Source organism: Aotus nancymaae, unplaced genomic scaffold (genome assembly GCF_030222135.1).
Source record: "Aotus nancymaae isolate 86718 unplaced genomic scaffold, 86718_ANA_hifiasm-v0.15.2.pri h1tg000040l, whole genome shotgun sequence".
NCBI classification, from domain to species: Eukaryota; Metazoa; Chordata; class Mammalia; order Primates; family Aotidae; genus Aotus; species Aotus nancymaae.
The window spans coordinates 105,552,270-105,575,806 of record NW_026988454.1 but is presented as its reverse complement, the minus strand read 5'-3'; the positions used below and the strand labels follow the sequence as shown (position 1 = coordinate 105,575,806).

At 38.6% G+C, this 23,537-nt stretch overlaps 1 protein-coding gene across 2 annotated transcripts in view; it reads left to right on the top strand.

The window, feature by feature from the left end:
• BEND6 (BEN domain containing 6) overlaps positions 1-23,537 on the top strand; it is a 77,436-nt gene that overhangs the window by 27,571 nt on the left and 26,328 nt on the right. For both annotated transcript variants that reach the window (XM_021665452.2, XM_012441636.3), the window contains exons 2-3: positions 961-1,180; positions 12,158-12,335. In XM_021665452.2, coding sequence (XP_021521127.1) covers positions 1,061-1,180; positions 12,158-12,335 — 298 coding nt within the window. In that variant the 5' untranslated portion in view covers positions 961-1,060. The remainder of the gene's footprint in view (positions 1-960; positions 1,181-12,157; positions 12,336-23,537) is intronic.

The following is a 23,537-nucleotide window of genomic DNA, read 5'->3' as shown; positions in this document are numbered from 1 at the left end:
AATTTGGTAAGGAGTGTATGTTACTACCTGTTCAACAGTCTACATATTTCTTGAAGACTTCTAAGCTTGGTCCTTTCTTTAAAGCTTTATTATCTATAATTAAATATTTTTTCATGAAAACAAACCAATATATATAAGTAGTAAGGATGCTGAGACCTAACATGCTGCATCATTTATACATAGCAAAAGTTAAATTTCATCATTTAACGTCACTCACCACACCTAGCAACTTTTTGTATTTTTTGTAGAGATGGGGTTTTGCCATGTTACCCAGGCTGGTCTTCAACTCCTGGGGTCAATCGTCCCAACTCAGCCTCCAAAGTGCTGGGATTACAGGTGTGAGCCACCACGCCCAGCCTACTTTATCGGATTTTGAGAAATGATTATTCCTTAAAATCTTTATGAAATGCACTATCGCCTTTGAGATTTTTCCCCCATTTTTTATGGCAGAATTCTTCCAGTTTGTACCAAGGAAAATCTTGCATTTCAAGACTTAGGAACTTTTAGCAGGGAAAAAGCCTTTCAAGAAATTGGTATTGATTTCCCTGGAATATTTTAGTCTTTGATTCTCATGAAATCTATTATTAACGTCTTTTTCCTAAAGACATATAATGTCAGTCCTCTGAGATATTGTTTCTATAAATTTGTAATGTTTCTAATCTGTTTTTTTAGACTCCTCATAATATAACTGACAAGAAAAGACTTAAAAAGATGAAAAAATGTTACAATGTTTGATTTTGTAAATGACAACTCACTGCACATCACATCATGAAAATATGAAAATCTTTGTGATGATGAAATTGAAAGATTTTTGCATCAAATGAAAATGTGTACTAAATTTATCACTGGAAGAAAGAATAGGAAACATTAATAAAAGTGGTTTATCTGAGTAGCTAGTACCATTATGAAACATACAGTTGTGAATATGTTATGTGTCCTGTTTTTGTTTTTGTTTTTAAGGGAAAACATTAACTTTTGAGCTACGTCCAGAATAGCATCATCTACATGGTTATTCCCTACTCCTAGGATATCAGAAAACCTTTGATAACTAATTGAGAAAATGCAGAAGATCTTGCAGACAGATGAAATTACCAATACACAAGCTTTTAGAAAAGGAAAGAGGAAAAGGACAGAGACAATGGACTCAGAAAATGGAAATAGTGACATGGATAAAGGACAGGTTGGTTTTTTGTTACCTTGATTCAACTTTATTATCTAGATTTCTTTCATAATTTATTAGTGCTTCTCCCTCTTCTATTATCTCATTCTTCTTTTTATTTCTTTATTCAATGGAGAAAATATAATCCTATTTTTTTTTCTCTTTTTAAAAATGTTTTGTAGAGACAGAGTCTCCCTATGTTGCCCGGGCTGGTCTCAAATTCCTGGGTTTAAGTGATCCTTCCACCTTAGCCTCTTAAAGTGCTGAGATTACAGGTGTAAGCCACTGGACTGTCTTATGTTCTTTTTTTTAAATGTTGAAGTGTTGAGTTAGAAACATATTCAACAGACAATTTACCTGCTTCTATTATTCAATAACAGTCTAAGAAATTAAAGATCAGCAAACTGTCAGAAAATATTTTTCCTCCCCCCAAATACTGAAGAAATTAGAATGCCTCATTTTTTTTTTTTTTTTTTTAGACGGAGTCTCACTCAGGCTGGAGTGCAGTGGCATGATCTTAGCTCACTGCAACCTCCACCTCCCGGGTTCAAGTGATTCTCCTTCCTCAGCCTCCCAAGTAGATGGGACTACAGGCTCCTGTCAGCACACCCAGCTAATTTTTGTATTTTTAGTAGAGATGGTATTTCACTATGTTGGCCAGGATGGTCCCGATCTCTTGATCTTGTGATCCTCCTACCTTGGCTTCCCAAAGTGCTGGGATTACAGGCATCAGTCACCGTGCCCAGCCAATGCCTCATCTTTAAGACTGTTCGTTTTTCTTTTTAGACCTCAGTTTGTGGCCTGTCCTTATCCCTGGTTTGGTCAGGGCACCTCTCCTATTTTTATTTATTCATTTGTTCCTTTTAAATCTGAATTCTCCACTTCCATTACCCACCTATGCTTTGGACAACCAATCAGTATATTTATTTCTGTATCTTTTGTGTGTTTTTGTAATACATATGTTTGTGTATGTCTCTGTAATATAGTGTTTTATTTCATATATCCTTAATTATTTAAATAAATCTTACATTCTTATAGTTTAAAATGTTTTTTAAAGGTAAACAGTGAAAAGTCTCCATCACATCCCTGTCTCCCACCTACCCTGTTCCTGCCGCCAGCCTCCCAATACAAGTAATTACACTTATAGCTTTCTTGTTTATCTTTCTAGTGTTTCTTTGTTCAAATAAATCAAATATGAATATACATTCTTATCCCCACCTTTGGCAAAAAATTAACTTAATATATTTTGAAGATTTTCCATTATTATATAAAGCGCTTTGTCGCTTTTACAGCTCCATGTTATTACACTGTGTGTATTCACCATCCTTTATTTAACTGGTTTCCTGTGATAGATATAGGTTGTTTCCAATCTTTTTCTTTTTTTTTTCTTTTTTTTTACCCAGGCTGGAGTGCAATGGTGCCATCTCGGCTCACCGCAATCTCCGCCTCCTGGGTTCAGGCAATTCTCCTGCCTCAGCCTCCTGAGTAGCTGGGATTACAGGCACACGCCACCATGCCCAGCTAATTTTTTGTATTTTTAGTAGAGACCGGGTTTCACCATGTTGACCAGGATGGTCTCAATCTCTTGACTTCGTGATCCACCCGCCTCGGCCTCCCTAAATGCTGGGATTATAGGCGTGAGCCACCGCGCCCGGCCCTCCAATCTTTTTCTTATTATTTAATTCAAACCACATAACACTGTACCACCTTATGTGTACATCATTTGGTAGTACAGTAGTGTTATAGACCTTAATCTGTATAGGATTTTCAATCAGTACTTTTTTTTAAAATAAATTTTATTGTATGTATTTCAGGTATACAACATATTATTGGAAACATATAGACAGTAAGAAGGTTACTATAGTGAAACATATCCATCACTCACATAGTTGCCCATTTAAAAATTTCCGTGACAAGAGCAGATAAAATCTACACATGTAGCATGAATCCCAAACACAATACAATTTTATTACCTATGGTCCTCGTGTTGTACATTAGATCTCTAAACTTGTTTGTTCTGTGTATCTGCTACTTTGTATCCTCTGACTTACATCTCCCCATTTTCTCTCCTGAAAGCCCCATCTGCCCTGGTAATTACTGTTTCGTTCTCTATCTCTGTATATTTGAAAGTTTTTTTTTAGATTCCAGGTATGAGTAAGATGATGCAATAATTTTCTTTCTGTGTGTGGTTTATTTCACCTAACATAACATCCTCCAGGCTCATCTACTTTGTGGCAAATAGCAATATTTCATTCTTTTTTAGGGCTCGGTGATATTCCACTTATAAATATATTAATACTGCGGTTTCTTTATCCATTCATTCATTGATGGACGCTTTGCTTGCTTCCACACAATTAGCACTGTTTTTAGTATCTGTCTGTATTACTATGTATACATCTGATCCCTTGCTTCTAGCTGCTGAATAGTACCATGTTTTATTTATCGTTTCCTCAGTGATGAATACCCAGGTTACCTCCAGCATCTTGCTACCACAGACAATGACAAAGTAAATATCGTTAAACATGTCCTTTTAAGAAACTGTGTGAGGCTGGATGCAGTGGCTCATGCCTATAATCCCAGCATTTTGGAAGGCCAAGGCGGGAGGATCACTTGAGCCCAGGAGTTTGAGACCAGGCCGGGCAACACAGGGAGACTCTGTCTCTACCAAAAAAAATAATTAAAATTAACTAGGTGCAATCACTCACACCTGTAGTCCCAGCTGCTTGGGAAGCTGAGGTGAGAGGATTGCTTGAGCCTAGGAGTTTGAGGCTATATTGAGCTGTGTTCCCACCACTGTATTTCAGGCTGGGTGACAGAGCCAGACCTTGTCTCAAAAGAAAAAAAAAAACTGTGTAACTATTTATCTGGAATAATACATGGGAAAGTGATTTATACCTTTTAAGTTACATGTTTATTTCTAGTTCATTTGACTAGATATCATAAGATTACTTTTCAAGAGTGTTCATATCAGTCTGCATGCCCAGCATCAGTATTCAAGAGGTTCCTATATTTGTACTTACCTAACCATTAGCATTAATATCCAGATTTCTAATCTTTGCCAAACTGATGGGCGAAAATGATACCTCATTGTTTTAATCTCCTGGTGCAGATTTGGGGGAACTCAAGGATTGCTTGAGAGGTAAAACAGTCACATGCTCTGGTAGGCTGGTATTGAGACTTCTTTAGCAAAAGCTTAATAGCTTTCTAAACCACTTATTTCTTTTTTGTTCCATTGAAATTCACTATAGCCAGAGATTTTATTTGGTCATAGATTGTAAGCCTGAAAACTGTTCTTTTCAATTATGGCATCTGTGTTCAGCCTCTTTTCTCTCAAATTTATGAGTTATCTAAACAGCCATAGAAAACAAAAAGCTGGAAGGTAACACCCTGCGTCTGAAGCTTACCACTGGGCTGGATTTCATTATCTGGCAAGAACGGTTAAAGAAAACTCTTTTTTTTTCTTTTTATTTATTTATTATTTTTATTTTTTAATAAAGACAGGGTTTTACCATGTTGGTCAGGCTGGTCTTGAACTCCCGACCTCAGGTGATCCACCCGCCTTGGCCTCCAAAGTGCTTGGATTACAGGCGTGAGCCACCACACTCAGCTTAAAGAAAACTCTTGAGAAAGCCTTGAGGATACAGTCTTACCTCCTACTATTTAGACATAAAAGTAATTGGCTTTTTCAAAACTTGAAGATTGAACATCATTGTACTTTTGGTTCATTTAAATTGCATGCTGCACTAAGAGAGCCTTCCATGTCTGCTTGCAAACTGACCAGCACTGAAAAGGAGTAGCTGATACACACCAGCATTCTTCTTCCAGGTTCAATAAGCTTCTGGTCTGCATTTAAAGGTATTCCAGGCAACTGTTGTACCAAATATGCCCCAAGGTCTAACAAGAATCAATGGCTATCCAGCGTGCCTACCACCTGACCTCTCAGTAATTCCAATATATTTCAGGTTATAGATATTCCTACTTCTGGGTACTAAATTTTGGACTAGTTATGATATATGTTGCACAGGCTGTAAAAAAAGACCCAAATAGCATAATAATGGCTTATATAGGATGAAGTTTATTTCCCTCTTACCTCATAGTAAGAGCAGTTTAGGGGTGCTATAGCAGCTCCACATGTTGAGGGTCCCTCTTACCTTGTTGATCTACCTCCCTCAACACACAGCCTCTATCTCTGGCTCTAAGATGACCATCCTCACTCTCTCATCATGCCTTCCCCTCTGCCAACAGAAGAAGGAGAATACAGGCAGAAGAAGGCATGCCTGTTCCTTTAAGATTATGAATAAGTCAGTGGTCCACAACACTCTTGCTCATATCCTATTGGAGGGAACTTAGTCTTATAGTCACACCGAGCTGCGTGGGAGTCCGGGAAATGAAGTCTTTAGCTGACAACTATGAACCCAGCTAAAACCTTTACTGTACTATACAAGAACGGGAGAACAGATACCTGGAGATAGATAGCAGTCTCTGCACTGTCTATTTTTCTGTCAGGTTTTTGTTTTCTGTTTGTTTTCTGGGTTTATTCTGGTGGATTTCCTGTTCTGTCAATTCTTATTGATTTGCACAAATACTTTATTATAGAAATTGGTCTCTTATGGCTTGAGATATTACAAATGTAGTCTTCCAATCTAATATGTGTCTATTAATTTTATTTCCTTCCACTGATGCTTACAAATGGATTGGCTTTCGCCTTATGTCCTTTCCTTCTTGTAGCAACTTGCTAAAACTTGCTAACAAAAACTAGACCATAGATTGTAATTACTGCTCATAGGATTATGGTCTCAATAGGCTATCTTCAGTTTTTAAGAGTTTCTTATTTCTATTTAATCAATATGTCATTTTTTCTTTAGGATTTATACATTTAATATGAGTACATTAGCTATTTGTCTACATATGATGTTAGTAATTTGCATCACTCTATAAGATATATTGCACATGTATATATATATGCAAATACATATATAACAATGAAATATATAAACATATATATATATTTGTACATTTATAAAAGGAAGGTTAGGACCAGGTATGGTGGGTTGCACCTATAATCCCAGCTACTAAGGAGGCTAAGGCGGGAGGATTGCTTGAGCCCAGGAGTTCAAGTCTGCAGTGAGCTAAAATTGTGTCACTGCTCTCCAGCCCGGGCAACAGAGCAAGACCCTGTTTCCAGAAAATAATAGTAATAATACTAAATAAACAAAATAAACTAAAGGTTGAATGTAAATGCTACAAATCATATAAAAATCTAATTGTATTTTCTGTAACCAATCTCATCTGGCTTTCAATTCTTCATTATTGATTGATAAGACAAGAAAAAGCTTAAACTTGTTTATTCCTTTTCTAGTGTAAAACAATCTTTCTGAGCTATTATTATTTAAGTCACTTCAGGATTTAAGCCTCAATGAATTCTAAATTCTTCCCTTCTTCCACTTTCTACTTCTTTTCTTGGGAAGTGAACCAAGTTTTTCAAAGTCTTAACCTTCAGCCTCTGGGGAAAGATACTTGATCTTTTACTGAGGTTTTAATTTTCCTGCCTCGTTACAGGGTATCCCTTGGTGTTACCATTGAGCCAATCCTTACAGGTCCATTGGGGATTCTACTGGTAGCTGCTGCTGAAGTTTGCCATCCTGGCTCACACTGCCATCCTTTATAATGTTCTAACACCTTGTGGCCTCTCTGTCTAGCTATGAAGCTGTTTGTGTTTCTCTCTTTTTTTTTTTTTTTTTTTTTTGAGATGGAGTCTCGATCTGCCACCTAGGCTGGAGTGCAGTAGAATGATCTCTGCTCACGGCAACCTCCACCTCCTGGGTTCAAATGATTCTCATGCCTCAGCCTCCCAAGTAGTTGGGATTACAGGCATGAGCCACTACACCTGGCTAATTTTTTTTATTTTTTTATTTTTTTTAAATTTTATTTATTTATTTATTTTTAATAAAGACGGGTTTTCACCGTGTTGGTCAGGCTGGTCTTGAACTCCCGACCTCAGGTGATCCTCCCGCCTTGGCCTCCAAAGTGCTTGGATTACAGGTGTCAGCCACCACGCTCAGCTTTAAAAAAATTTTTTATTATTATTTTTTAAATAAATTTTTTGTATTTTTAGTAGAGACGAATTTCACCTTTTGGACAGGCTGGTCTCAAACTCTTGACTTCAAGTGATCCGCCTGCCTTGGCCCCCCAAAGTGCTGGGATTACAGGTGTGAGCCACCACGCCTGGCCAACTGTTTATATTTCATTAGTTCCCCCAGAACTTACCTATCCCCTAACTAGGACACAAGCACCATTTGGTTTCTCCAGCTGTTTTTATGACCTCTGGGAAATCTGGATGCAGTCTCTGGCCCATTTTTCTGGACACCAATTTGGTCATTTCCAATCTATGGCCCAGAGAGACACCATGTTGCCTTGATGCTGAATATGAGGGCTCCTTAGAGAACTTAAGAGTGCACTGAGCAAGGAGCCAGCCTGCCGTTCTGGGATTGCCCCCATTTAGCCATATGTCTCTATCATACACCCCCAACCGCTGAAATTCATCTTCTTTCTCCCTAAAGGGCAGGGCAGGAAGAACGAAGACATTTAAATCAGATTTAATGCCAATTAAGTTCTTATTCCCTAGGTTCCACCTCTATGCACCAGGTCTTTTCTTTTCCTGGGCAGTAGAGGCTTTCTTTACGTCATACTTTTGCCTATTCTACGCTCATGTTAATTTTTTAAAATTTTATACAACAAACTTCTAGGTTTGTATCCTTATAAATTCCACTCTGTACTCCAATTTTACAGATTTGTAGATATATATATATGTATGTATATGTATATATATGTATGTATATGTGTGTGTGTGTGTGTGTGTGTGTGTGTGTGTGTATATATATATGCCAGTTTGGTAGTTTGAGAAAATCTTTTTGTCTCAACACAGCTTGAATGTTACAACTTAAAAGCATGTTTTCAAATAATTGTCTTGCTATTGACCTTTAAGACTATGTTTTAAACTAAAAGGTAAATGTGAATGCTTTTCTTTGACTGAATCTGTTCTCTACCTTCTCTGATTCAGTAATCCCCCAAATTGAGAACTCCTTATAGCATAGTCTCAATCAGAAGGTTATAAATGGGAAATATGAATGGAAATGGAGAAAGGAGATTAATTACAGAGAAGGAAATTATGTTGTATACTAACATAATAAAAATGAAATTTTTTTTTTGAGACAGAGTCTCACTCTGTTGCCCAGGCTGGAGTGCAGTGGCGCAATCTTGGCTCACTGCAGTCTCCACCTCCTGGGTCCAAGTAATTCTCCTGCCTCAGCCTCCAGAGTAGCTAGGATTACAGGCACATGCCACCATGCCTGGCTAAATTTTTTTGTACTTTTAGTAGAAGCAAGGTTTCACTACATTGGCTAGGCTGGTCTTGAACTCCTGACTTCAAGTGATCCACCTGCCTTGGCCTCCCAAAGTACTGGGATTGCAGGCATGAGCCACCGCAAACAGTCAAAAGAATGACTACTGAATATTTACTATGTGCAATGCAATATGATAGATGTTCTCTATATATTGCCTCAAGTGAGCTTTCATTTTTTACTTTAAAAATACGATGAGCTCCAATAAATCTGCTGCCCATCCCAAGACCTAAAACATTACTATAACTCATAACTTCCTATAGACTCCTTGCCTACCCCATCCCTTGCCTGCCTCATTCTAAAGGAAATCATATTCAATTTTGCTTAATTTACTTGTGTTTTAATAGCTTTATAGTCTGGGTATGGTGGCTCATGCCTGTAATCCCAGCACTTTGGGAGGCTGAGGTGAGCAGATCACTTAAGGTTGGGAGTTTGAAACCAGCTTTGGCAATATGGCAAAACCTTGTCTCTACAAAATGTACACAAAAAAAATAGCTGGACATGGTGGCACATGCCTGAAATCCCAGCTACTTGGGAGGCCGAGGCAGAAGAATCACTTGAACCCGGGAGGTAAAGTTTGCAGTGAGTTGAGATCATGCCACTGCACTCCAGCCTGGGAGACAGAGTGAGACTCCATCTCAAAAAGTAAATAAATAAATAATAATAATAATAGTTTTATAAAAATACACATACACACTTATAATGTAGTCTCATTACCCATTTCTATTTAAACATATATATTATGGATTATATATCATATATGACATATGTTTATCTAGATAATGTATCATTAGTTTTACCTGTTCTCAAACTTTACAAAAAGTATACCATATTATGTTTACTTCTGGAACTTGCATTTCTCACTCTACATTTTACCAAAAGTAATTCATTTTGGCTATAATTTATTCACTATCAATGCTGTATAATATCCCAACTTGTAACTAACACAACTCATTTGCCCATTGTCCTAACAATGGGAATTTGGGCTATTTTCAGGTTTTCGATATTATGAACAACACTGTTATTGAAAGTCTTGGACATATTTCCTTGTATACAAATGTTGAAATTGTCCCTTATGTATAGACCTATAAATCAATTACAAGATCAGAGGGTAGATGAATGTTAAACTTTACAAGATAATGTCAAATGTTTTCCAGAGTAGTTTTGCCAATTTACATTTCCACCAGCAATATGAGGAAATTCCATTGATCTGCATCTACTCCATGCTCTTGTCAAGCTCATTCTTTTTTTTTTTTTTTGCCCCAAATGAGATCTCATTGTCATTTGGATCATCTTTTCCCTGATTGTTAATGAGGTTGAGCATCCCTTTGTATATTTATAAGCCCTATGGGTTTTTTGTTCTGTAAATTGTTTGTTTGTGTCTTTTGCCTATTTTTCCATTGAGTTGCTGGCTTCTTTTTCCTTACTAATTTACCACTTAACGTTGCAAATATCCACCAGTTGTGATGTATCTTTTCACTTTCTTTAATATGCCTTAATGAACAAAAGTTCTTAATTTTAACTGACTTTATTAATCTTTTTAATTATGATCAATGATTTTATGCCTAAGAAATTCTTTCCTGCCCCACATTCAAAATACCTGCACTTAGTTTTCTTGCAAAACTTAGTTTTGTTCTTGACGTTTAAATTCTTAACCCATCTGAAGTTGTGTGTGTGTGTGTGTGTGTGTGTGTAATAAGAGATCCATTTCCTTTAATTTTTTTCCCAAATAGTTAACCAATTTTTCTAAGCTTTATTTGTTGAACAGATCCCATTTCTGCAGTAAGCTGCCATGCCACCTCTATCATGTCGAAGTTCTTCATTTGTGTGCATCTATTTTGGGGCACTCTCTCTTTTTTTTGTTTTTTTTTTTAGACAGGGTCTTGCTCTGTCTTCCAGTCTGTGATGTGATCATGGCTCACCACAGCCTCAACCTACCAAGCTCAAGCAATCCTCCATCTCAGTCTCCCAAGTAACCAGGACTACAGGTGTGCACCACCATGCCTAGATAATTACTGTATTTTTTTGTAGAAACATAGTTTTGCCACATTGCCTAGGCTGGCCTTGAACTTCTGGGTTCAAGAGCTCGTCCTGCCTCAGTCTCCCAGAGTGCTGGGATTACAGGCATGAGCCACCATGCCCAGCCTCGGGTCACTGTCTTCTATTTCTTGGTCATGTTGTCTATCCCTGAACCAGCAGCCTACTGTTTTAATTGCTCTAGATTTTTAATAAGCCTTTTTATTTGTGAAGAAAGACCCTGCTTCTTATACTTCTTTAGCATTGCTTTGGATATTCTTGGCCTTTTGTTCTTCCATATAAATTTTAGAACCAATTTATTAGGTTACCAAAATGTCTTTTTAGATTTTTATTGAAATCATATTAATTCTATGGCTCAATTTTGGGATAATCAATATTTTTTTAAATTAAGGATTCTACAGGAGCCAATCTTAAGGTCTCTTCCAAGCTCCAGTGTTTACTAGATGTGTAACCTTTAACAAATGACAATATCTCTGAATCTATTCTCTCATTTGTAAAGTGCGCATTTCATATAAAGGTACAGATAAAGTACCTACATCACCACTAAATGTCTGGTGTACACTCAACAAATACTTTTTATCATTTTCACCAATATTGTTGCAATCTAATAAAAACAATATTTCTTGTAAATAATGAACCACAATTATAGTTTCACAATAAATTGATAATTGAACAAATGGCAAATTAATTAAGCCTTCTTATCTTTGAACATGATTCTCTCTACATTAATTTAGATTATCTTTCAGTCAAGTTTTTTTTTTTTTTGCTTCCCTCGTAAAGGTCTTGCACATCTTTTGTTGTATATTAATGACATCTGTTCTCAGGATTTAAACATAAATACAGAATATTTAGGCTCTAGAGATTGGAAACTGTCAAGAGAAGCTATAAAATTTTACTTTCTGGAGTTTTTGTAGTTTTTATTTTCTTTTTTTTTAACCAGGAACACATGCACTTTATTGAATGCCATTGTAGAAAAGTGTGTGAGGATAAACGGTGGATACAGGACTCGGCTCCGGAGCAGGGCGAGGAGCGGAAGGTTGAGTACGTGGGAGAGAGGTCAGAGGCAGAGCAGGTTCCCTGGCCGAGATGATTCCTCTTGATCTATTGATAGTCTTGCAAGATCAGTATTGGGATGATGATAAGCAGAATGGTCATGATGATGCCCACGATCAGAGCCCAGACGTTCAGGCACTTGGCAGTGGAGGCATAGGCCTGGGCCCAGTCAGGTCTCCAACCATCTTCCTGTCCCTAGACTTCACGGAGTAGGCGAATGCTATGAAGTCCAGGCAGCAGGAGTTCATGAAGAGGGTGTTGAACAGGGACCAGATGACATGGTCAGGCACGGAGGTCTCGCTGCGGATGTGGATCACGGTGGATGTCGGGGGAGCAGGGTTGTGGGGCACCCCCAGCACATCCTCTTCATGCTCAGTGGCAGGAGGTGCCTTTGAGAACAAGAAATTCGTGGGTCTGATGAAGTCCCAACAACATGCAATGGTTAACCTGGGATAAACCATTAAAGATGCTATGAGGCTTCTTTTGTTGTGCCTGCCTTCTATTTTAGAGAGACCCATATTCAGGAAATGCCTTTCTGCCTGGTGAAAGCTCCAGTGAGGATGAGGAGCCTTTAGCAGAATTGTCAAAGGAAGAATTGTGCGCCAAAATAAAAAGCCTGAAAGAAAAACTAACAAACACCCGGAAAGAAAACAGCCGACTTCGACAGTCTTTGGTCATGCTTCAAGGTAAACTTTGAGAAACTTGACATTTTAGATAAAAGGGCAAGTATGTGACCAGTGGAAAGTATTGCAAATTAGCTGTCAAGAATGAAAAAGAACATGCATACCTCAGAGAGCTCAAAACTCACAGTTTAAAAAAAAAAAATCACATGATTATATAATTGAAATACAGAAGCGCTCTATCGAAGCATCCAGTTTATGGCTCAAAAATTTTAGATTCTCTTACAAAATATTAAATATTGTACTCATTTAATAGTGTTTAAGATATATTTATTGAGCATTTAATATACGCCACTCATACTGCTAAGCCCTAGAGAGAAAAGATTATTGAGAGAAAATACATCAAGGTGCTCATGTTGTACTTAAGTCACCTCTCTCTGCTAGGGAAATCTCTAGAAAATGGAGCTTGTTGTGATTTTTCATGAAATTACTGGAATTAGAGTTCATTTAGTATATTTTAGTTTTTTTCTGTTGGGAAGAGTGACTTGGGAAAATAATAGCATTCCACTGGAAACATATAAAGAAGAAAGATCGTTAAATACTCCAGTGACTGGGAAAAAAAAAAAACAAAAACAAAAAAAGGAGAAACGTCACATAAGCAAATTAAAAACCACTTGGCTTAATGCCTTTTTGTAGGATCCTATGTTATGTTCAAGTGTTTATTTTTCAAAAATTATGCTTTCCATTTGTAATTAAGCACTACAGATTATTTTATACAGCTGAATATTTTATAATTAGGCTACTTTGTTGGCAGCACTCAGTTGTAAAATAGTAAATACACAGAAAGTAAGTCCTTCCAGTTGTTGTGTACAGACTGAGTACAAGTGGTACAAGCAAGTGAGGCAGAACCAACAGAAAGGCCATGCAATAGTCCAGTCTTGTGTGGTAGCAGCCTACCCTAAGAATGATGGCTCATGAAAATGAAAAGAGTGGTTTGCAACGTATTTGGAGACAGAACAGTAATAAGAGACAGATAAAACATGGTGATGAATGAGGTTGAGAGTAATGATTCACATCTTTTTCTAAGAATATTTATTAAATTAAAGGCTTCATACTTTTAAGTAGAAATAGCCACATGTAAATAGAAAGATGTTTATTCAATTAACAAGCCATTACCTCTTTATTTCTTCACTTCATTTTTTTTAATTTGTTTGGTTGTTTTATAGAGACAGCGTCTTGCTCTGTTGCCCAGGATGGAGTGCGGTGGTAAGATCATAGCTTACTGCAACCTCAAACTCCTAGGCGTAAGCAATCCTCCTGCCTCAGACTCCTGAGTAGCTAGGACTATAAGTGTGCACCATCACACCCAACCAGTTTTTTAAATTTTTGTGGAGATGGGGGTCTCACTGTGTTATGCAGGCTGATTTCAAACTCCTGGCCTCAAGCCATCCTCCTGCTTTGGCCTCCCAAAGTGCTGGGATTACAGGTGTGAGCCACCATACCTGCCTTATATTTTCATTTTAAATATTGTATTTTTAAAACTGATGTTTTCTTTTAATGAGTTTTTTGTTATTTCCAAAGAATAGATAATTCCCATTTTTATATCACCTCTTCCAGAACTTAGCATAGGTTGAAAAGCTATTTTATAAAGTTAGCATGAATTGCTGGTTAAAAGCATTAATCTTAGAGCTATAGAACTTGGTGTGAATCCCAACTTTGTTTTAAAACTCTGGCATATTACTTCACTGTGCCCTTATCCCCCGCTGCAATTTCCTCATCCAAAAAGCAGAGGAAATGGCCAGGCGCAGTGGCTCATGCTTATAATCCCAGCACTTTGGGAGGCTGAGGTGGGCAGATCAAGAGGTCAGGAGTACGAGACCAGTCTGACCAACAAGGTGAAACCCCATCTCTACTACAATACAAAAATTAGCCAGGTGTGGTGGTGTGCACCTGTAATCCCAGCTACTCGGGAGGCTGAGGTAGGAGAATCACTTGAACCTGGGAGGTGGAGGTTGCAGTGAACTGAGATCACACCACTGCACTCCAGCCTGGGCAACAGAGTGAGACTCTGTCTCAAAAAAAAAAAAAAAAGCAGAGGAAGGCATATATGATTTCCTTGTTACTATGAGAATTGAATGAGCTGATTAGTAGAAATGCTTTACCCAGTACCCGGCACAAGAGAGGAACTCAGTAATGGCAGTTATTATTATTAATTTTTATTGACACCTGACAAATAACCCATCCCCCAAAAACCTGTAGGCTAATTTTCATTATAAATATAGATGAGAAAATTTTAAATAAAGTATGCCAATCACTTTCAATAGCATATAAAAATAGTCACTTACTATGACCAGTTTCTGCTCTTTCCCACACTCCCAAATTGCCATTTCATTTTTTTCTCTTTCTACCAATTCCCAGTCTTCTTAACTCTCAGTCGATGGCTTTATTTCTTACTTCTCTGAGCAGTGGGAGGATATGAAGCCACTGCCATCTCCCTGCACCTGTGCTTCTGTACCCTATTTACTTCCTGTTATTCGTGAATAACCTATACTTGTGAGTCTTAGTCTCCTTCAGTGTACCAGATCTCCTTCAGTGCAGACACATCTACCCCATCTCCTGCAAGATCAAATTTTCCTTCTCTAATGAATCATTCCCATTAGTATCAAACATACTATTATTTCTCCCACTTAAAAAACAAAAAACTTCTCTTTCAGACCGTTTGCTTTTCTGCCTTCTTCTATTTTTCTCCTTCCTTTTATGGAAAAACACCTGAAAAGTCTTGACTATACACACTCTATTCAGCTTCCTCCTTGTTATTCTCTCTGGATCCCACTCCAATTAGATCCTTTTAATTTTATTATAATTTTTCTTCTCATGACAATCGTTCATCTCCATATATTAGCTTGCTAGGGCTGCAGTGACAAAGTACCACAAACTAGGTGGCTTAAACACAGAAATTTATTCTCTCACAGGTCTGGAGGTTGGAGTTACAAAATCAAGGTGTCAGCAGGGCCATGCTTCCCCTGTAGGTGCTAGGAAGAATCTGTTCAGGTTTCTGTCCTAACTTGTGATTGTTCCTTGGATAAGTCAGCATAACCCCAATCTTCACAGGGTGTTCTCCTTGTGTGCTTCTCTCTGTGTGTCTCAACTTCTCCCTTTTTATAAGAACACCAGTCATATTATATTAGGGTCCACCCTAATAACCTCATTTCAACTTGATTACATCTGTAAAAACCCTGTGTTTAAATAAGGTCACATTCTGAGGTAACAGGAGTTAGTCTTCCAACACATCTTTTTTTTTTTTTGAGACGGAGTTTCGCTTGTTACCCAGGCTGGAGTGCAATGGCACGATCTCGGCTCACCGCAACCTCCGCCTCCTGGGTTCAGGCAATTCTCCTGCCTCAGTCTCCTGAGTAGCTGGGATTACAGGCACGCGCCACTATGCTCAGCTAATTTTTTGTATTAGTAGAGACGGGGTTTCACCATGTTGACCAGGATGGTCTCGATCTCTTGACCTCGTGATCCACCCGCCTCGGCCTCCCAAAGTGCTGGGATTACAGGCTTGAGCCACTGCGACCGGCCCAACACATCTTTTTATGGGGACACAGTTAAATTATGATATTCTGCATTGTTAACCTCAATAGTCATTTCTCAATTATCATCTTAAACATTCTGTTACCAGCATTTTGACACATTTGGACAACTCTCCATCCTTAAAAAAGGTTCTTTACTCACTTTCCAGGATACTACGTTCACCGGTATTGCTGGTCTTTCCATCTTATTCCATTTAGCTGATTCATCATCTCATCCTCTAAATATTTGATGATTCCCCTGGCTCATTACTTGGACTTTTCTCTTTTCGATGTGCTTCATTCTCTAGATGTTCCCTCTCCAGTAATATGGTGTTAAAATCCATCAATGAGGCCAGGCACAGTGTCTCACATCTGTAATCCAGCACTTTGGGAGGCAAAAGAGGGTGGATCACTTGAGGCCAGGAGTTTGAGACCAACCTGGGCAACATGGCGAAACTTCATCTCTACTCAAAATACAAAAATTAGCCAGGCATGGTGGTGCATACGTATGGTCCCAGCTACCCGGGAGGCTGAGGCAAGAGAATTGCTTGAACCCAGGAGGTAGATGTTGCAGTGAACTGAGATTGCACCACTGCACTCTAACCTGAGTGACATAGTGAGACTCTGTCAAAAAAAAAACCTCAATGAACTGTGATTGTCAGATTTCTGTCTCCTGCCTAGGCCTCTCCAACTTATTGTCTAACTACATAATTGACATGACTGATAGGCTAAAATATTTCAAACCACATTCCTCATCCCCCTCAATCTGTTTCTTTCTTCCTCATCTTAGCTAGTGTTAACTTCATTGTTCATGTTACTTAAGCCAGAAACTATGATGTTATCTTCATGTTATCTTCTATTTCTGTATTTATTTTACATCCCACATTCAGTTCATTAGCAAATCCCACTAGCTTTGCCTTCAAAATATTTCTGAAACTCAGTACCTTTTACTACCCCTACTGCTGCTACTCTGGTCCTAGCCACCATTACCTCTCATCTGTATAATTAAGGTGGCATCATAACTTGCATCCCTACTTTTTTTTTTTTTTTAAATAGAGACAGGGTTTCACCAGATTGATCAGGCTGATCTTGAACTCCTGACTTTGTGATCTGCCCAGCTTGACCTCCCAAAGTGCTGAGATTACAGGCGTGAGCCACTGCACCCAGCCACATCCCTACTTCTATTCTTGTTCCTATGCAGTCTATTCTCAAAACCTCAGTGAGAATGATTCTGTTAAATGTAAATCAGTTCATGTCCTCCTGTGCTTAAAATTCTCCAGTGGATTCATACCTCACTTAGGATAAAAGCTAAAGTTCTTTTATGATCTTTGCTTCCTTACATGATCTGGCCACCTCCCCTCCATTTACTTCTCTGGCCTTGTTTTCTTCTCCTCATCCTCTCGCTCTGTGTGATTCAGACACACTGGACCACTTGCTTTCCCTCCAAAGACATTAGACATGATCTCGTCTTCAGTGTCTGTGCTTTCCATCCCTTCTGCCTAGAATGTTCTTCCTCCAGGTATCCGTATGCCTTGAACCTCCACTTCTTTCAGATTTTCACTGCTAATTCATCTTTTACCTGATCTTCCTCCCATCTAAAATGTTAGCTTCTCATCTCCTGGTTTTTATTCTTCTCCCGTGTTTTGTTTCCTTTTTGGCACTTGCAACTCGATGTGATCTACTGTGCATTTAATATTGTCCACCTCCCCATCTCCCCACCACATAAACACACACTAGAATTTAACCCTAGAAATGGAGTAAAAAAGTTGGCAATTGACTCAACTTCAGGCAACAGAAAAAGTCAGGAACTGAATATTGCCACCGCAGTGTTCGTTCATGCATTTATTCATTTAGTAACTATTTATAAAGTCCCTACCATGTGAAAGGCACTATTCTAAGTACCTAGGAAAATCAATGGACAAAACAGGCAAAGATTCGTGCTTTCAAGGAGAGAGAGAGAGAGAGAGAATATGTGTGTGTGTGTGTTTGTGTGTGTGTAAAGGGGATGGTTAAAAACCATAAAAAATAATCATCAAGTAAATTGTATAATACGTTGGGTGGTAAAAGGTGCTATGGAAAAAATAGAGGCTGCAAAAAGGATTACATTTTGAGGGAGAGGGAGTGGTTTACAATTTTAATGGCATGGTCATAGCAGGCCTCCTTGTAAAGCTGCAGTTGGGAACTAGGAAGATACCAGAAAGTTGAAATTTCTTGTATAATACTATTAAGAAAGGGGTCTAAGGGAAGACAACATGCTGGTTATTTACTTTGTTTGCAAAGTAAACTCTTTAAACATCAGGGCTGTTTCTGTGTTTATAAAGCCTGCTAACTAAGAAAAATGGCAGCAGGAATATGCCATTCTAGACATTCAGGATGGCAAACGTGTGTGTGCTATATGTGTGTGTGCGTTAAGCATTTAATACATACCTTGTGCACCACAGCTGCCCGACACAATAGGATGTGAAAGAAAAGAAGTGATATATCTATTATATAGAAAGGTCAGCTGGGCGCAGTGGCTGAAGCCTGTAATCCCAGCACTTTGGGAAGCCAAGGCTGGTGGTTTGCTTGAGGTCAGGAGTTCGAGATCAGCCTGGCCAACATGGTAAAGCCCCATCTCTATTAAAAAAAAAAAAAAAAAAGGGAAAAAAAGAAAGATTACATTATCAATATTTATCATGTGTACACCTTGGAAAAACAAAGCTACTTGACTCTTAAAAGTAATGAGATTTTAGTAAAGAATGAAAAATCAATGTTTTAAGACCCCAAAAATCCACTGAAAAGACCAACATAAGATCAGAAACTGTGAAACTTCTAGAAGAAAACATTGGGAAATAGTTTGTGACATTGGTCAATAGTTTGTGACATTGCTCTGGGAAAGGACTTTTTTTTTAATAAGACCTAAAAAGCATAGGCAACAAAAGCAAAAATAGACAAATAGAATTACATCAAACCGGAAAGCTTCTACACAACAAAGGAAACAATCAACAGAGTGAAGAGACAACCTACGAAATGGAGAGAATGTTTGCAAACTCGGTATCTGACATGAGGTTAATATCCAAAAAATATAGGTAACTCAAAGAAACAAATAGCAAAAACTCAAATAATTCTTTTTTAAAAATGGGCAAGAAAATTGCTGGGTGCATTACCCACTCCCCTGAGGTCATGGTTCACTCATTTAGAGTGAACTGGCAACTAACAGAATGGGAAAAAATTTTTGCAATCTACCCATCTGACAAAGGGCTAATACCCAGAATCTACAAAGAACTAAAACAGATTTATAAGAAAAAAACAAACAAACCCATCCAAAAGTGGGCAAAGGATATGAAGAGGCACCTTTCAAAAGAAGACATATATTAGGCCAACAAACATATGAAAAATACTTATCATCACTGATTATTAGAGAAATGCAAATCAAAACCACATTGAGATACCACCTCATGCCAGTTAGAATAGCAATCATTAAAAAATCTGGAGACAACAGATGCTAGAGAGGATGTGAAGAAATAGGAACACTTTTACACTGTTGGTGGGAGTATAAATTATAGTTCAACCATTGTGGAAGACAGTGTGATGATTCCTCAAGGACCTAGAAATAGAAATTCCATTTGACCCAGCAATCCCATTACTGAGTATATATCCAAAGGATTATAAATCATTCTACTATAAGTACACATGCACACAAATGTTCATTGCAGCACAGTTTACAATAGCAAAGACCTGGAACCAACCCAAATGCCCATCGATGATAGACTGGACAAGGAAAATGTGGCACATATACACCATGGAATACTATGCAGCCATAAAAAATGATGAGTTTGTGTCTTTTGTAGGGACATGGATGAATCTGGAAACCATAATTCTCAGCAAACTGACACAAGAACAGAAAATCAAACACCACATTTTCTCACTCATAGGCGGGTGTTGAACAATGAGAACACATGGACACAGGGAGAGGAGCATCACACAGTGGGGTCTGTTGAGGGTGGCAAAGGAGGGACAGTAGGGGGTGTGGAGATTGGGGAGGGATAATGGGAGAAATGCCAGATGTAGGTGATGGGGGGGATGGAGGCAGCAAACCACATTGCCATATATGTACTTATGCAACAATCCTGCATGATCTGCACATGTACCCCAGAACCTTAAGTAAAATGAAAATTTAAAAATACCTTCTGCACATCAAAAGAAAATGTCAACAGAGTAAACAGAAAACATGCAGAATGGGAGAAAATATTTGCAAACTACTCATTTGACGAAGGTCTAACATCCAGAATCTATAAGGAACTTAAACAATTGAACAAGCAAAAAACAAATAATCCCATTAAAAATGGGCAAAAGACATGAACAGACATTTCTCGAAAGAAGACATACAAGTGGCTAACAAACATATGAAAAAGTGCTCCACATCACTAATCATCAGAGAAATGAAATCAAAAGCACGGTGAGATACCATCTCACACCAGTTGGAATGGCTGCTATTAGAAACTTGAAAAACAACAGATGCTGGCAAGGCTGTGGAGAAAAGGGAATACTTATGCACTTTTGTGGACATGTAATACTTATGCACTTTTGTGGACATTTCCTTAGTTCAGTCACTAAGGAAAGCAATTTGAAGACTTCTTAAATAACTGAAAACAGAGCTACCATTCAATCCAGCAATCCCATCACTAGGTATATATTCAAATGAAATAAATCATTCTATCAAAAGACACATGCATTCTCATGTTCATCACAGTGCAATTCACAATAGCAAAGACATGAATCAACCTAGATGCCCATCAGTGGTGAATTGGATGAAGAAAATGTGTTGCATATACACCATGGAATACTATGCAGTCATAAAAAAAGAACAAAGGCATGTCCTTTGCAGCAACATGGTTAGAGCTGGAGGCCATTCTCCAAAGTGAATTGACATAGGAATAGAAAACTAGATACCACAGGTTCTCACTTATAAGTGGGAGTTAACAGTGAGACTTTGTTTCAAAAAAAAAAAAAAAGTGGGCAAACGATCTGAATAAATATTTCTCAAAAGAAGACAAAGGACCGGGCGTGGTGGCTCACGCCTGTAATCCAAGCACTTTGGAGGCCAAGGCGGGAGGATCACCTGAGGTTGGGAGTTCAAGACCAGCCTGACCAACATGGTGAAACCCCATCTTTATAAAAAAAAAAAAGAAGAAGAAGACACAGAAGGCTGGGCACGGTGGTTCACACCTATAGTCTTAGAACTTTGGGAGACCAAGACAGGCGGATCACCTGAGATCAGGAATTCGAGAACAGCCCGGCCAACATGATGAAATCTCATCTCTACTACAAACACACAAAAAATTAGCGTGCCTGTAGTCCCAGCTACTTGGGAGGCCGAGGCAAGAGAATTGCTTGAACCCGGGCAGTGGAGGTTGGCAGTGAGCCGAGATCACACCACTGCACTCCAGCCTGGGTGACAGAGCAAGATTTCATCTCTATTAAAAAAAAAAAAAGACACAAAACTGTATATTTTAAAATGCTCAACATCACTCATAATTAGGGAAATGCAAATGAAACCCACAGTAAGATATCACCTTACCCCAGTTAGAATGACCATTACTAAAAAGACAGAAAATAGCAAATGCTGGCAAGGGTGTGGAGAAAGAGAAACATACAGTTGATGGGATATAAATTAGTACAGCCATTATGGACAACAGTATGCCCATAAATATAGTGACAACAGTATATTTAATATTCTTATTAAAAATAGGGTTGGGCGTGGTAATCCAGCCCAAGGAGGCCAAGGCAGGGGGATTGCCTGAGCTCAGGACTTGGAGACTAGCCTGGGCGACAAGGCGAGACCTCATCTCCAGTATAAAGAATAAAAAAATTAGTCAGGCACAGTGGCTTATGCTTATAGTCCCAACTACTCAGGAGGCTGAGGCAGGAGGATTGCTTGGGTCTGGGAGGGTGACGCTGCAGTGATTGTGTCAATGCACTCCACCCTGGTGACAGAGCAAGACCCTGTCTCAAAACAAAAAATTAATAATAGAACTACCATATGATCTAGCAATCTCACTACTGGGAATTTATGCAAGGTAAAGGAAATCATTATGTATAAGAGATATCTGCACCCCTATGTTTGTTGCAGCGCTTTTCACAATAGTCAAGATGTGGAATCCACATGTCCATCAGTGGATGAATGGATGGAGAAAATGTGGTATATATATACAGTGGAATACTATTCAGCCATAAGAAAGAATGAAATCCTATCATTTGCAGCAACATAGATGAACCTTAAAGACATTACATTAAGTGAAATAAGCCAATCACAGAAAGCTGAATACTGCATGATCTCACTTATACATGAAATCTAAAAAGGTTGATCCAGAAATAGTAGAATAGTGGTTACCAGAGGCCAGGAGGAGTAAGGGAAAGGGAGATAGGAAGAGGTTGGTCAACAGGTACAAAATTACAGTTACGTAGGAGAAATAAGTAGTAAAATCCATAAAACCACAAGGACCAAGAAGACTCAAGACCACACCAGATAAAAGACGCCAATAACATTTTAGAAGCTGAAAAGCAGATGATTGAGTGGTGACTGACTTAACAATCTGAGAAAAGTTGAACATTCGGTATTTGTGATGGAGGTGGGCAGGAGACAGGGAGAGAAGTTAAAAAGAAATAAGCTAAATCACATCAAGAGCAAAAGCTTTCAGGAATCAAACCTGTGAAAGGGATTATGGTAGTACTGGTAGTGTGAAAACAGGAAAACTCATTGAAAAACCTACAGGAAGACACTTTCAAGCCAGGCACAGTGGCTCAATCTTGTGATCCTGGCACTTTGGGAGGCCAAGGCAGGAGGTTTGCTTGACGCCAGAAGTTTGAGACCAGCCTGGGAAATATGGTGAGACTGTCTATACAGGGAGTAAAAACTGTAGAGATTCAGTCTCTGCAGTTCTTGGAAGGCTGACTTGGGAGGATCGCCTGAGCCCAGGAGGTCGAGGCTGCAGTGAGCCATGATCGTACAATTACACTTCAGCCTGGGTGACAGAGTGAGATCATATTTCAAAAAAAAAGACCCTTTCAGACTACAAATTCACAAATACATTCTTCCAATATAGCCTGCAATTGTCACTCCTTCGTCACAGCAGAAGCCAGAGGTTTTCTCTCAGGAGAGGTTGAATCAAAGCTATGAACTCAGGGACACTGAAAACAGCTGAGGGAAGGGGTGTGATTATTTGAGAAAATTCCCTAACATGGAAAACAGAGATAAAAAGAAATAAACAAGAAAATAAACTCTGAAGAAACAGAGATAAGGCAGGGAGTGGAAGAAAACTCCACCGAGAAAAAATACTGCATTCATGAAAAAAAGAATGGGGTAGTTTTAAACAGAAATATTCAGCTGGATGTGGTGGCTCACGCCTGTAATCCCAACACTTTGGAAGGCTGACATGGGGGGATCACTTGAGATCAGGAGTTCAAGACCAGCCTGGCCAACATGGTGACACCCCATCTCTACTAAAAACACAAAAATTAGCAGGACATGGTGGTACATGCCTGTAATCCCAGCTACTCAGGAGGCTGAGGCAGGAGAATCACTTGAGCCCAGGAGGCAGAGGTTGCAATGAGCTGAGATTGTGCCACTGCACTCTAGCCTGGGTGACAGTGTGAGATTCTGTCTCAAAATAAAAACAAAAATTAAAATTAAAATTAATACTCTAAATTTCTAGAA